The sequence below is a fragment of the Halichoeres trimaculatus genome, unplaced genomic scaffold (genome assembly GCF_033239565.1).
Source record: "Halichoeres trimaculatus isolate MK-OKI-2021-1 unplaced genomic scaffold, fHalTri1.1 fHalTri1_scaffold_21, whole genome shotgun sequence".
Classification (NCBI taxonomy): domain Eukaryota; kingdom Metazoa; phylum Chordata; class Actinopteri; order Labriformes; family Labridae; genus Halichoeres; species Halichoeres trimaculatus.
In genome coordinates this window covers 914,093-928,096 of record NW_027437199.1, presented here as the reverse complement: position 1 = coordinate 928,096, position 14,004 = coordinate 914,093, and the positions used below count along the sequence as shown (strand labels likewise).

Sequence of the window (14,004 nt, the reverse complement as noted above, 5' to 3'; positions counted from 1 at the left end):
GACCAGAGAAGAAATGCCTGTAGATGAACAACACTGGAATGAAAACATGATCTCCACTCAGTCTCTGAGGTTGTCACTGATTTTTACTTTAGTTTTTTTTAACCCCCATCTGGAAACGACATTTGCTTTATTTGCTTTATTTGGACTCTTGTTCCAGGAGTTATTTGTCAACAGCCTGTCCACTCTTGTCAAACACTCAGCTGCCTTGTTTAAAACACTGAGATGATTAATCTCATTCTCAAGAGTTTTCCCAAACAAGGTCTTTATATCAGACAGATGCTTAAAAACAGGAAAAAAAAAATCATGTGACCTAACCTATCCAGAACTAATGGTGTTAATAAATGTCTTTAAAGAACAGTAAGTGGCACCTTAACATCAGCTAAATCAGTTTTCAGATGCTGGAACTTCACGGTGCATTGATGCTGATCTTAAAGGTAAAATAAAAGAGATACTGACAAGGCTGATTTACTAACCAGGTGCATCAAGGACTGTTTCTGTCAAATGATGAAAAAAGCACACGCAATCCATGTGACGTGTTTGTGTTCATGAAGATCATCAGAACGTGCAAATTCCGGGGAGGAGGAAATGTGACATTCAGCAGCTGCAATGTGATTTATTAAACCTGAAACTGAATGTGGTCACTGTTTTTGCGTCTATGTTTGGCACATTTGGAAGGCAGGTGCAAACCGGCACAGTGTTACATGCAAACCGGCACAGTGTTACACGCAAACCGGCACAGTGTTATGTGCAAACCGGCACAGTGTTACGAGCAAACCGGCACAGTGTTACGTGCAAACTGGCACAGTGTTGTCGCGAGAGGCAGGCAGAGCTGCAACGACAGACGAGAAGATCTTCCCGTGTTTATTTGCCTCCTCCACCAAAACCTCCACCTCCATAACTTCAAACTTCAGTTTTCATTCACAGCCTCTCTGCTTTCCTGCTTTCAGCTTTTAACATGAGTCTGGTTCTGTCTGAGGTTTCTGCCCGTTAAAGGGAAGTTTTTCCTTGCCATGGTAACTGGCTAACTTAAGATGAGATCAGACTCCTTATCTTGTCTTGATATTGGGTTTCTGCTAATAAAATTGCACTAAAGGTCCCATATTATGTAAAAATCACTTTATTAAGTCTTTTAGTGAAATGTGTGGGTCTTTGTCTTTCCTCCCAGCCCACAAAATGTGATATTTAATGACCAAACCTGTTCTTAGTAGAGCTTAATGTAAAATCCTGACCTAAAACCAGCTGTTTGGATTTTCCGGGGTTTGCTGACGTCAGCGAGTCCCTTTTTTTCAAGAGCAAGTCTGACCTGATTGGTCCACTGGAGCAGATACCCCCGAACCCCCTCCCCGCTGCTGGAGAGAAATCTCTCCAGCAGCCATCACTGCTCTGTTTTTGTCTGTAAACAGCCACATATTTCCATGCCCAAGCTTCCCATCTCAGAAGAAGACAGACTAAGTGTCTAGAGTTCATTTATCAGGAAATGTTCCAGCTACACTCAGTAAAACTGAGCATGTGTGTGCTAGTCACTTCACGGCCGACTGCTTTTCCAACTTTGGACAGTCCAACAGAGGGCTAGCCAATAGACTGGTCCTGAATCCAGGCGCATTACCAACCATCCTCCAACAAACCTGGGACCCTGGAAATGTGAGTATTTTAAATGCTGTGTGCTGTGGAGCAGATGGAAGAGCTTTTCCTCAGTGTCCCCCCTGTCTCTGTGTTAGCTTCAGGATGCTAACTTTAGCTGCAGTTAGCCTGTTGTTTTAGCCTGTAATGTTACGGTAAACGAGCTTCTCCGTTTTCTAAACATTGTGCACTCGGAGCTCGTGGCGCCGCTCTCAGTGACGTGGAAGAGCGGGGCGGTATCAGCGGTGGCTCATTTACATATGAAGGCCACGCCCACTAAATCAGAGCGTTCTGAACAGAGGGGCTATGAGAGCCTGGAAACAATGCTGCTGTGATTGATTTATTGGCTTTTTGGACCAAAACATGTTACTACCATTTCATGAAGACATCAATGATCCAGATTAAACTGCAGGAAAGGAGCAGGAGATGGGAGCTTTTACGTTTACGGGTCTAGACCTGTGAATGTTTTTGTAGAGTGTCTTGAGATAACTCTTGTTATGATTTGGGGCTATTCAAATAAAGATTGATTGATTTCCCAAACTCTCCACGGTGACAGCTGTTAGCACAAGCTAAACCCTCTTCTAAACAGGGCGGTTCACCACTTTAGATCTGTGGATCACCTGCAACACGCCCACTGATAACACCTGCAGTTATTCAGTTTGAAATCAGCAGTAAAGGGAACCATAACACAGAGTGTGGAAACTTTTGACGTTATTAACGAAGACTTGTAAACAACAAACATTTTTTAATGAATCTTTAAAACTAGACTTTCTTCAGTTGTTTCAGAGAATCTTTGTGTTTTTTTTAATCTTTCCAGAGCATTTAGTGCAGCCTCCTGTGTGTTGCATTGTATTTTTTCATGCATGCATCCTGTGTGTGTGTGTGCGTGTGTGTGTGTGTGTGTGTGTGTGTGTGTGTGTGTTGTTACATTCCAGAGCTGGTCTGCAGACCACTTCTGTGTGTTGCAGCTCTGCATCAGACCTTCACTCACATTCACTCTGCAGGCAGATTATCAGGGACACACACTGCCTGACACCATCACACACGCCGTGCTGCACACACAGACAGCGTCACCTCTTCATCTCTGAGAGCCCGTCAGCGTGAAACAGCCAGGATGGGAAAAATAAACGGATGTATAAAATGCCTCTTCATCTTCTTCAACGTGCTGTATGCAGTAAGTAAAAACACTTTTATCACAATTTATAACTTTTTATTCTTTCTGAAAAGTTTTCTCAATTTTTTCTGCACATTTTTTCTTCTTCAGACTTTCAGATTTGTTGTTTCATTTTGCCTAGAATTGAATTAAAGGTGAAAATGTGAAAAAACTGGAGGGAAAGATCCAGCAGAGATGTTGTTGCGTAACTTCCTATGCTGAATTATTCGTTAATTATCATCACTTTGGAGTTTTATTTTGAAAAACAGAGCTTAGTTCAGCAATATATATATATATAAAAAAAATCTTTGGGAAAAATGTCAAATCAGATTGGGAAAGTTTGAAAAATGATGTTTTTATGTTTTTGTTTTTGGGGAACAAACACAAAATAATTTGTAAAAAGTGTCAAAAAAAAAAGATTTAGTTCATAGAATGGAGTTTTGTGTAAATGCATTAACTTCTAAAATAAGAAAATAAGATTTAACATGTAAGTTGAAACTTTCTTAATGGTAAAAACTTAAAAAAGGTGCAATTATCATGTTTTTGATTGGATTATGGGAATTAAAGGTGCATATAGTTTTGGTTTTGTTTCCCGTGTTCAGCAAACAGTCATTTCCAGTAAAAGAAGAGAAGGAGCAGGGGGGGAATGGGCACAGAAAAAAAAACAAAAGATTGAAATCTGTGAAGCAGAGTTTGGGCATCATGTTTCAGTCCACCCACAGACCCCCTTCTCCGTCTGCTGCACCTCGAGGCCCCGATGGAAAATAACAGTAAAGAAGAGGTGGAGTCTGAGGGGGCTGTCTCTGGATGGGGGGACATTTAAGGTGAACTTTTGTGGCAGGAAAAAAGAAAGAAAAATGCAAAGAAAAAAAAAAACTCCACTGTAGAGTTAAATGCAGAGACGTGCAAAACAAACCGACGCCTTGAAAAGTCACACACAAAACACAAAGTGGAAGAAGATGAAGCAGGACTTATTTTTAATCCTCATCATCCAACCCCCAAGACAGATCGATTTAGATTTCCTGTCTCCACTTGCACGTTTATTCATGTTCCCCTTTATGTTCAAGTGAAATGCTGTTTGACTCAGATTTACCAAAAACAGGAAGTTTTGCTTTAGGTAACGACATTTCAGAGGGTCAGAAATGTAAATGAACTTCAGCATAAACTCTGCACGCAAACACGTGGTCTTTGTGGCGTTTGATTCCCTCCAGGTGGAGACGCTCAGTCCGCCTCTAAGTGTTTACAGCTGCAGCCAGGAGTCTAATGAAGATGTGATGTTACGTAAGAGGAGACAGGCGCTGAGTTTGTGGAGCTCTGGCTCCCTCTAGTGTCTGTGTGCAGGAAGAAACACACAAGCACCAGTCTTCGATTTGATTACTGAAAGCACATTTTTGCCACTCATATCAAAGAGAAAGGTTTGAGGTTGTACCATGAACACCTTCACTCATGATTCATGTTTTAAAAGCTGATCCAACTTTCTTCTTGTGTCCTCAGATTTTTGGATGTATCCTGATCATCGGGGCAGTGAAAGCCAGCGCTATTTACTTGCAGGTAAACAACAAAAAGAATGACAGTATAAAGCAGAGGTCTGCAACCTTTTCTTTCATAGGAGCCATTTCCCCAGCGCAGAAATAAAGTCATTCATGAGCCACAAAATCTACTTTATCCTCACCATCAAGACCATTAAGTGTCAAATACTCTGTGCACTGTAAGAATCTAAGGAATAATTATTTAAACAAAAAGTTATTTGAATTTATAAAATTCAAAATGTATTGTCAATATTTTTTTCTTTGATTAATTAGCAAAAATAAATAAAATTTCAAAAATAAGCAAAAAATAAAAATAAAAATCAAAGTTTAAAATATTTGCAAAAAAAAAATCCATAAAAAATCTAAAATTGAAAAAAAATATGCATAGAATTGCATATAAAAAAAAAAAAAACTGTTTTTTTTTTAAAAATTTATAAACGGTTTGTCAAAATGCATAAAAGTACATTAAAACTAATAACTGAAAATTGGCCAAAAATTAAGATAAATAAATAAATAAATAAATAAATAAATAAATAAATAAATATTGAAACTCTCAGCTATTTGCAAAAAAATCCATTAAAAAATCTATTAAAAAATCTAAAGTTGAAAAAAAAAAAAAAAATTGCATTGTATTGCAAATAATTTAAAAACTGAAACTTTGAATTTTTTCAAAAATCTTAAACAATTTCTCAAAATGCATTAAAGTACATTAAAACTCATAACTGAAAATTGGCCAAAAATAAGATAAATAAATAGATAAATAAATATTGAAACTCTAAAACATTTGCAAAAAAAAAAAAAAAAAACATAAAAAAATCTGAAATCGCCAAAAATTGCAAAATTAAAAAAACAGGAATTTTGAGAAAAAAAATGTTTTTGAACATTTTTAAAACTTATAAACAATTTGTCAAAATGCAAAAAAGTTCTTCAAAATCTAACAACTTAAAAGTGGCCAAAAAAATTACTTTCAAAAATTTAAAAAAACTTGAAAGAAACCTGAATTAGTTAACATAATTGATATTATTGCTATCAAATCCTTTTTTACGTTTGCTAATGTCCGGCATGTATAATAATCCAGCCTTTGTCTGTTAAACGAATCCATCCTCACAAAACTGAAATATTCAATTTCTTCCTGAATTGTCTTTTTGTAGTTTTATTTTTCTCACCAGAGTGGTGTTGAATGTCTGAGGAGTTAGCAACATATGTGACGATACCCCCTGAGACGCACGAAGACGACAAATAAATCCTTTATTAAAGGAAACTGACAAAAAAAAGTAGCACATAGTGACTTGGATAAACTTTGACTTTATTTTTTTCTTTCAATTACTTGAATAAGACATTTTTAAGGACTAAGACAGTTTTTACTAAAAATAAGAAAACAGCACTTGCTTAGATTTCATTTTTGTCCAGTGTAAATTCAACCTGACACCACTGATACATGGCTTAAACTCTATTTACCAACTTGAGTGATCAAAGATGCAAACTGTCATCTCTGCCTGTTTGCATCAGGGTAGTAGAGCAGATGAGTGGCTGCTGGCAGTTTTGAAGGTTGAAATAATTTAAATGTTAATTTTTGATGATGATATTTATGGTCCAGTCCACTACACGTGCACAGCCTATCAGGAAGTTCAGCATCATTCTCAGAAACTCAACCCACTCACCAGTTTTCTGCAGTTCAATCTGAACCACTGAGCAAACTGTATGATTTTAACAAGCTCTGGCCTGAGTGCGTACCATCCTCTGCCAGGTGAATTCCCCTCTTGGTAAATATCCGTGCGGGGTCAGTGACTGCTGCCAAAAAATGCATTTACAGCTCCCACTTACGGGAAGTGCGTTGGCAGCCGGAGCAGCAGATGTAGCGTAATGTGACTCAGCGGGGATCAGGCCCAGATGTAAACAACAATTAAAACAATCAAGTGCGTGTTTGAGAGGGTTTACGGGTCTTTCTTGGTTTGATTACTCTGAAAAAACCTTAAGGATGCGTGTTTACTCAAACCAAGACCCTCTTTTAACCTTTAACAGGCAGTACATACACACACACACACACACACACACACACACACACACACACACACACACACATTTGCTCATGGTTATGTAAGAGTTTTGATTCTCAGAGCGTTTCGTGAGGATTAAAAGAAAAAAAGCAGCTGGTTTGTGTTCAGGAAAATCAAAGCAGGTTTCTTTTTTCTCCCACATCCCACGCTCCGTCCTGTAGTCGTACTGTAATACTTGTTTGGATGATGCTGTGGTCGGGACTGGGGAGTGTTTATCAGGACGTGGACGGCTGCCAGGACGTAGTGGAGTCTCGGGTTTCTTCCTCAATGCAGAACAGATGTGGGCTGAGGAGATTTTCCATTCTCAGTCGACTTTCTCTGAAAGTGGAAAAAAAATCACCACTGTTTGTTCATCAAACCAGAATCACTGTGAGCTACACAACACGCCCCCTCGCCATGGATACAGACCAGGTTAACGTCCAATCAGCGTTGACATTTTTCCAAAACACATCATCCCTTCTCGTAACGCACTTCGCATTTCAACATCCTCTTTCTGATGAGTCAGATTCTAATTAGTTTAGCTCTGAGACTTGATCCTCTGCGGTAGATTTATACTAAAACAAAGCCAGAAAATCACATTTGGAGAAAACGTTGGACATAAAGTAGCTGACTGTATCCAAACAGGGCTTTCTTTCCAGCTCAGATGATTGCAGTCTCTTTAACATTGTCAGTTTGGAACTGAAAATAAAGCAAAGTCCCAAAACTGCAGTTCCTCCATCGTCCACTAGAGGGTGGCCCCAAAAGTTCTGGAAGCCACATACACACCAATTCAAAAAAACTGATCTTTGCAGACTTTTTCCAACTCCACACACTTTATACAGTGTTTTACTTTTTAATAACTTACTCACAAGTGTCTCATTATTGGAGGCGCAATTACAGGTAGACTTACTGTAGCTGCAAGGAGGCCAAATGCTCCACTCTAAAGTTAGACTGGCAACTGACAACTTAAGGATCAAAGCTCAGCTTCACAAACTCACTTATTTTCTTACTTCACTGATAAATAACTGATAAAGTTATTGAAGAAATGTGAAAACTGAAAGAAAATTTCACGTATTACGCATAGAAACAACAGACTTGTGCTACCACGCAACTCTTTTCTAGCAACTATTGACATTAAATCTACTAATTGGGGGTTTATAACTGAGAATTGTCAGAATTTACCAAAGGATAATTTCATTCTCTAAGTATTGGTCCTCTTTACATCTTTCTTTGCCATCTTAAAACATCCTTAAAGGTGTGTTAGCCTTGTCATTATCACTTGTAACAGTGGGGTCTACTTCCTTTCAGTTCAATGCTCTGTTGGACAGACTATTTTCATTTCCATTGCTAACGGCTGGATGTGCGTACGGGCCCAGGACTTCTATCCGTAAACTAAATTAGCCCAGCTAGCTGTCAGAGAAACCTCCAACTGGCTAGCCTCCATGGTGTAGTCTCAAACACAAAATGTAGACCTATGCGTAGCTGGACTTTCTTTTTCTAAAGTTGCAGAGACTTTTAACCGTTGTTCAGAATTCCATATGAAACCTTTGGTGGTCAAGTCTTTGTCATATCAAGGCTGTAAACACTGCGAATAGATCTCTAACTGGATAAAAATGTAGTTGCCATGAAAAGACAGTATATCTATAAAAGTAGATAACCCGTCATTCAGCCGTTCCTGGGTCTTCACCAGGTTTAACAGCATCTAACTGAGTCCAAGAGTCGAACATTCCTTTGACTACGTCGACCAAAATGTTGAGAACCTTCTTGTTGAAAAATCAAACCTGTCAGATTCATGTTAATGTTGTGTTTTGTTGTGTTATTGTTCCCGTTTTGGTCGGTCAGGTCCAGGCAGTTGGCGCCCCGAACTTGGGTTGGATATGGGTGTTCGCCATCAGTGTCCTCGTCATTTCCTGTCTGGGAATCTACGCCGGGATCTCTGAGAAAGCCATCATCCTCAAAATAGTACGTATGAGAGACGAAGCCCTGATCGGATCAACCTTTGAACTCGAGAAATCAACGCTCTTGAGTTTAACAAACGTTTTTACTGAGACGGCTTGATCTGTGCTGATACTGTGGTCTTCAGTTCGCAGGTTTCATGGTGGTTGGGATGATCATCATGCTGATCCTGGGCATCGTCGTGGTGGTCCTGAGGGACAAGGTCAAATATCTATTCACAGGATCTATGAAAATCTTGTTTTCCTTTTCCATCAAACGTCATGTTTGGATCTTTAAAACGATCCGTCTTTACTCTTTGTACTCTTCCCTGATGCTTTTAGTTTTGTAAACTTTATCTTTTCTCTAAAACGTTGTTCTTTGATTTCTTTCTATCTTGACTCTCCCATAACTCTCATATTAATTTCTTGTTGCAATCTTTTCCTTGGCTACCTTACTTTTTGTGATTCATTGGCACTGGAGTTACAACGAACCTTGACCCAGCTTTGCTAACTCTCCCTGTATCTTGATGCTACAGCTGCTCTGTTATCCTGACCTTTGCTCTGTAGAGTCTGCCTGCTCTGATTTTTCTCCTCTTACAGTTTGTGAATCTTGTTTTCTTCAGTATCTTGGTGATAAAAGCCAATTTTATTGTTTTGTTGTCTTTCCATCTCTATCTCTGATATCTTGATACTAAAGTTTTGAATTCAACTTGATCTTGACGCTGTGCTCTGAGTATCTTGCTTACTACCTTGACATCACCACTGGTCTTGCTGTTTTTCCAAATCTTGCTCATTACATTATTTGTTTTTCTGTCTCTTATTCTTCTGTTTGCAATATCAACTGTGCTATTTCTCAACTTGTAGGTCAAACAAAAATTGGACGCTGCCACCACTGAGTTCGTCTCGTCGTACATGAAAGAGGAAAGCGTGCAGAACGTGCTGAGAGAGTTGCAGACTACGGTAATCTTCACGGGATGAACCTGGGCTCAGTCGTTCAGATTTAATCTGATGAGATTAAAATTAAACCTCGTGCTGTTGTTTTGTGTTTCAGGCTAAGTGCTGTGGGGTGGTGAGCGCCTCAGACTGGGGCGATGAAATCCCTCAGTCCTGTGACTGCAAATCCTCGTACGGAGGATACGACCCGTTCGGATCACCTGGATGTAAAGCACGACCTCAGGTTGGTTCAATAAACCAGACGATGAGACGAACGTTGAGTCGGTTTCTCTTTTTATCTGATGAAAAATAAATGAACAGACTCTCAAATCACAGCTCTGCTCTTTTTTCCTTCAGGGAACCACCGGCCCCGATCAAATCTACAAACAGGTACTGAACCAACCAACCAATCAGTAAACTGATCAATCAGTAAACTAATCAATCAGTTAGATTGTTTTCAAATAATGACTGTTTTTCTTTTTTCCCTCTGCAGAGCTGCGCTGACTACATCTTTTCCATCCTCAACTTCGTCTTCCAGATTTCCATGGGCTTCTTCTTTGGTTTAGCAGTGACTGCAGTAAGCTAATGTTTAAGCTAATGTTTACAGCTAATGTTTACAGCTAATGTTTAAGCTAATGTTTACAGCTAATGTTTAAGCTAATGTTTAAGCTAATGTTTCAGCTCATCAGGCAGAAACACTGCCTTCTGTTGTCTTTTTCAGAGTGTTATGTTTTATTACCAAAACTATCTTCATATTACTGAAACTCAATAAATATATTTAGTGCTACTGAGTTACAAGAAGAATAAGCCATGACCTTGATAAAAAGGGTCCCTTTAAAATAATAAAAATAAAATAAAATAAAAATTAAACAAAAAGACAAAATAGAAAACTAAATTCTACCAAAACCATAGCAGTTATCATTTGTAAAATAAATAAAAAAAAATATGTAAACACAAAACTCTCACATGATCACAATCACAAAGCTCCAAACTGACAGGGTTTACAGGAAGGACCCAGATTCATGACTTTCAAGAAACAGAAAAGCTTTAATTTTCACAAAAAGGTTCAAACAAAAGTTCTCAGCAAGGCTGGACGGCAAATCACAAAAGGAACTAAAAAGTCCTTGCTAAGGTTTTAATTTAAAGCTAAACTGAAAAAACTCTCACACTTGATTTGACGAAACACCCAGGACAGGACATGACAATCTGACACAGGTCAGAGGGAGACGCAGACTTATATACGAGAGGTGATGAAGCACAGGTGGGAACAATCAGGAGCAGGGATCACAATCACAAGGGCGGGAAAACACCTGGACAGGAAGTGAAGTGAGGAGAGAAGTCCCCACAAAATAAAACCAGACATGACAAAAATGAAAGAAACTTATCAAGACATGACACAAGAAACAGGTCAATATGCTAAAAGATAAAAGTCTTTATGTCCAGAGAGGAAAAAGCTATGATAATAAAAAAAAGTCATAACATTAGAGGGTCAAAGCCATATGGGAAAACAGTGTTACAGGATTAAACCTGTAGTGTGATGAGGAAAAACTAGTTTTAAGTTGTTATGTGACGGGAAAAAGTTATAATATTGGAAGATTAAATTCAGAAAAGCTGATAAAAAAGTTTAAAAGCATGGGGAGGTTAGACTTTAGTGCAAACGTGCACAAAAAGCTCATATACGCTGGCGTGGATCTCATATTTGTGTCAGGAATTCTAGGAAAACAAAGGAGGAGCCAATCACAGATGAACTTAAAATACTTTATTAAACCAAACTCCAAAAATTCAAAAAGCTCAAACGAAAGAAACAAACCAAAAACACAAAGAAACTTATTTTCAAAAACAAGTATCCCCCCCCCCTCGTTTGTCTTAGAGAAAACTTTCGTCCACACGCAGCGGGTAAATCTGCTGGTGAGTGTGGCTCCACCAGCCAATCAGGATGAGCCCTCATCATTCAGCTGTGACGTTTACGAACCGAAAACTCTGTTTCCCAGCGTCTACACGAAACCATGAAACCAGAGTTTTCCAAAGTCTTTTCCAAAGTTTTTAGTGATGTAAAGCTGTGGTTTCATGTGGATGACAGGCGTAAACGTAAAAAAATATATGTGGTTTCCCAAATACCTGGCTATGTGTGGACATGGACAAAGACTATAAAGACAGGGGAGTGAGCAACACAGGTGTGAAACAAGACACAGGTGACATGAGGAGCAATCAACGAGGAGGGAAACACAAGGAGAACCAAACGTAAGACAGAGACTAAATACATTAAAGACACAGAAACACTAAAATAATCACAAAAAGATGAGAACCAAATCAAAACCACAAGGGAGACAAACTAAAGACAAAAACAAGAGACACAGGACATTCAACAAGAATAACTAAGAAACACAAGAAGACTGAAACACAAGAAAACCTAGAAAAACACAAACCAAAAACCCAAACCATGACAATTTGCTCTTGAGTTTTGGCAGTAAAATGCCGCCATAGAAAAAGCTAAAGTTAGCTTAGCTCAGTGCTTGATCACAGTAAAGTGGTTTGAGGGTCTGAGGTCTTTCTTTGACCTTGATGACTTCGATGTCTGACTCTCACCTGTGCGTTTGTCCCTCTAGCTGCTCGGCCTGCTGATCTCGCTCCTGATGATCCACCAGGTCAAACGCCATGACAGCGCAGCGGGCTCGTCCATGGCCATGAAGGGCTACTAGAGGAGCCGCTCCAGCCCTGACCCCTGACCTTTAACCTCTGCACTGTAACAAGAGGACTCAGTGGTCGATGTATGACCTCTCTCTTTGCTTCTTATCGTTTCTTTTCAGCCGTGTGAGGAAGAGGAAACCACGGCCGCCGTGTGGCGTTCTGCACCAAGGTTACAGTCTCCTCCCAGCGCTCTGTTGTGGAAATTATTACAAATGTTTATTTTTCTGAAGCGTGTAATCTCTTATGTGTCGTGTCATGAAGTAGTGTAGTTGTTTTTTAAGCTCATCTGACTCCAGCTGAATCAACCCGAGGAGGAGGAGACGTCACGGGCATTAACAAAACTTTAAATATCATTTCTTTAAAGACAAAAAATGATAAAAGTTGTTTTTGACATTTTCTGACTTTCCTGAAACAAGACCCAATTTTTTCTACGTGGTCAGTAACGCTGTGTCTGAAGGTTTTACTGATCTCACATATCAGATGTAAAAACCTCCTCAGGTTGAAAGACAGAGTCAGAAAAACACTTAAGCTGCCAGTGCATGATAAAAACAGTTGTTTGTGTCCATGTAAAGGGTTTAAAGAGGGGGTATTCTGCCTTTTTTTTTAAATTAAAAATCTTTGTTCCCCTTTAGTAGCTTTAAATGATACACAGTTAAAAAAAAAAATCCCATTTTTGTCTCGCTGGTGTTTTAGGAAACTGTTACTTCAGCTGCTGTCTCTTTAAGGCAACCCCCTTCCCTCTGATTGGCCAGTTCTCTGGAGACCTGTTAGGGGCAGAGCTATTAGCATTTGTTAACAATACATGGATATGTAGAGGTTTAAAAATCTTAACACATTTAGTCTAAGCCTCCAGCATTGTTACTTTAAATCCAGGTTTGAAAAATGGGACAATTGGATACCCCCTCTTTAAGTTGTGTTACTTTGAATTCGGGTTTAAAAAATGGGACGGCCCAATACCCCCTCTTTAAGTTGTGTTTCTTGAAATCCAGGTTTAAAAAAAAAGAGACAGCCTGATACCCCCTCTTTAAATTTTCGTTCTTTAAATCTACGTTTTTAAAAATGGGACGGCTCGATACCCCCTCTTTAAGTTGTGTTTCTTTAAATCCAGGTTTAAAAAAATAGAGACAGCCTGATTCTCCTCTTTAAGTTGTGTTACTTTGAAACCAGGTTTAAAAAATGGGATGGCTTTATACCCCCTCTTTAAGTTGTGTTACTTTAAATCCAGGTTATTAAAAAATAGGACAGCCTGGTACCCCCTCTTTAAGTTGTGTTTTATTAAATCCAGGTTATTAAAAAATGCACAGCCAGATCCCCCCTCTTTAAGTTGTGTTATTTTGAAACCAGGTTTAAAAAATGGGATGGCTTTATACCCCCTCTTTAAGTTGTGTTTCTTTAAATCCAGGTTTTAAAAAATGGGATGGCTTTATACCCCCTCTTTAAGTTGTGTAAGAACTTCACTGTACTTCACTGAGTCTGATCCCTGTAAAGGTTGGGACTCCTGCCTCTCAGATGGAGATTTGTGTTGTTGCATTAATCAAGTCTTTAATTTTTGTTGGTGATCGATCGTTTGTCTGTCAATAAATCCCACGGCTTTGAGTGTTTAAAGCTGATTCCTCTTTATTCCACTGAGATGACGACTACGACCTCTAAAGCAAAGCAAACAGTGTGGCAGAAACACAGTTTCTCCTCAGCCTGAGACGTTTTAATCAGAGCAGAGTCCCCGAGGAAGATACACTGAAGATAGTTACCCAGTTTGTCATGTGTTTTGGCAGGAGGAGCAGCAGAAGCACCATGAAATAGAAGAAAATTACATCTTTGTGGGAGTAAAATACTCAGAATCTGCACTATGGAGAAATCTAATTTCATAATAAACTCAATAACCCTCATTTCTCCCTGGCGTGTTCTTATGTAATCAGCGTTTCCTCACCTTTGGCAGAGTTTGATCAAACACTTACATAACAGGCTGGTGCAGGGAGGAGAGGTGAAGCAGAGGGAGGCAGGTTTGGAGGTTTGGAGGTTTGGAGGTCCAGGAACGCTCTGAGCATAAAAGAGACGACTGACACCAGAGCAGGGCTGGTGCTCAGTTTGATGACTGTGTCGTTTTCACTTTC

At 39.1% G+C, this 14,004-nt stretch overlaps 1 protein-coding gene across 1 annotated transcript; it reads left to right on the top strand.

Moving 5' to 3' along the window:
* Positions 1 to 2,622: 2,622 nt before the first annotated feature.
* Positions 2,623 to 13,731, top strand: LOC141810418 (tetraspanin-8-like). The gene is made up of 9 exons (XM_074697950.1): positions 2,623 to 2,794; positions 4,268 to 4,324; positions 8,181 to 8,300; positions 8,422 to 8,496; positions 9,137 to 9,232; positions 9,324 to 9,449; positions 9,563 to 9,595; positions 9,699 to 9,782; positions 11,812 to 13,731. The coding sequence occupies exons 1-9, from the start codon at positions 2,735 to 2,737 to the stop codon at positions 11,902 to 11,904; spliced, it is 744 nt and encodes a 247-aa protein (XP_074554051.1). The 5' UTR covers positions 2,623 to 2,734; the 3' UTR covers positions 11,905 to 13,731.
* Positions 13,732 to 14,004: the final 273 nt, after the last annotated feature.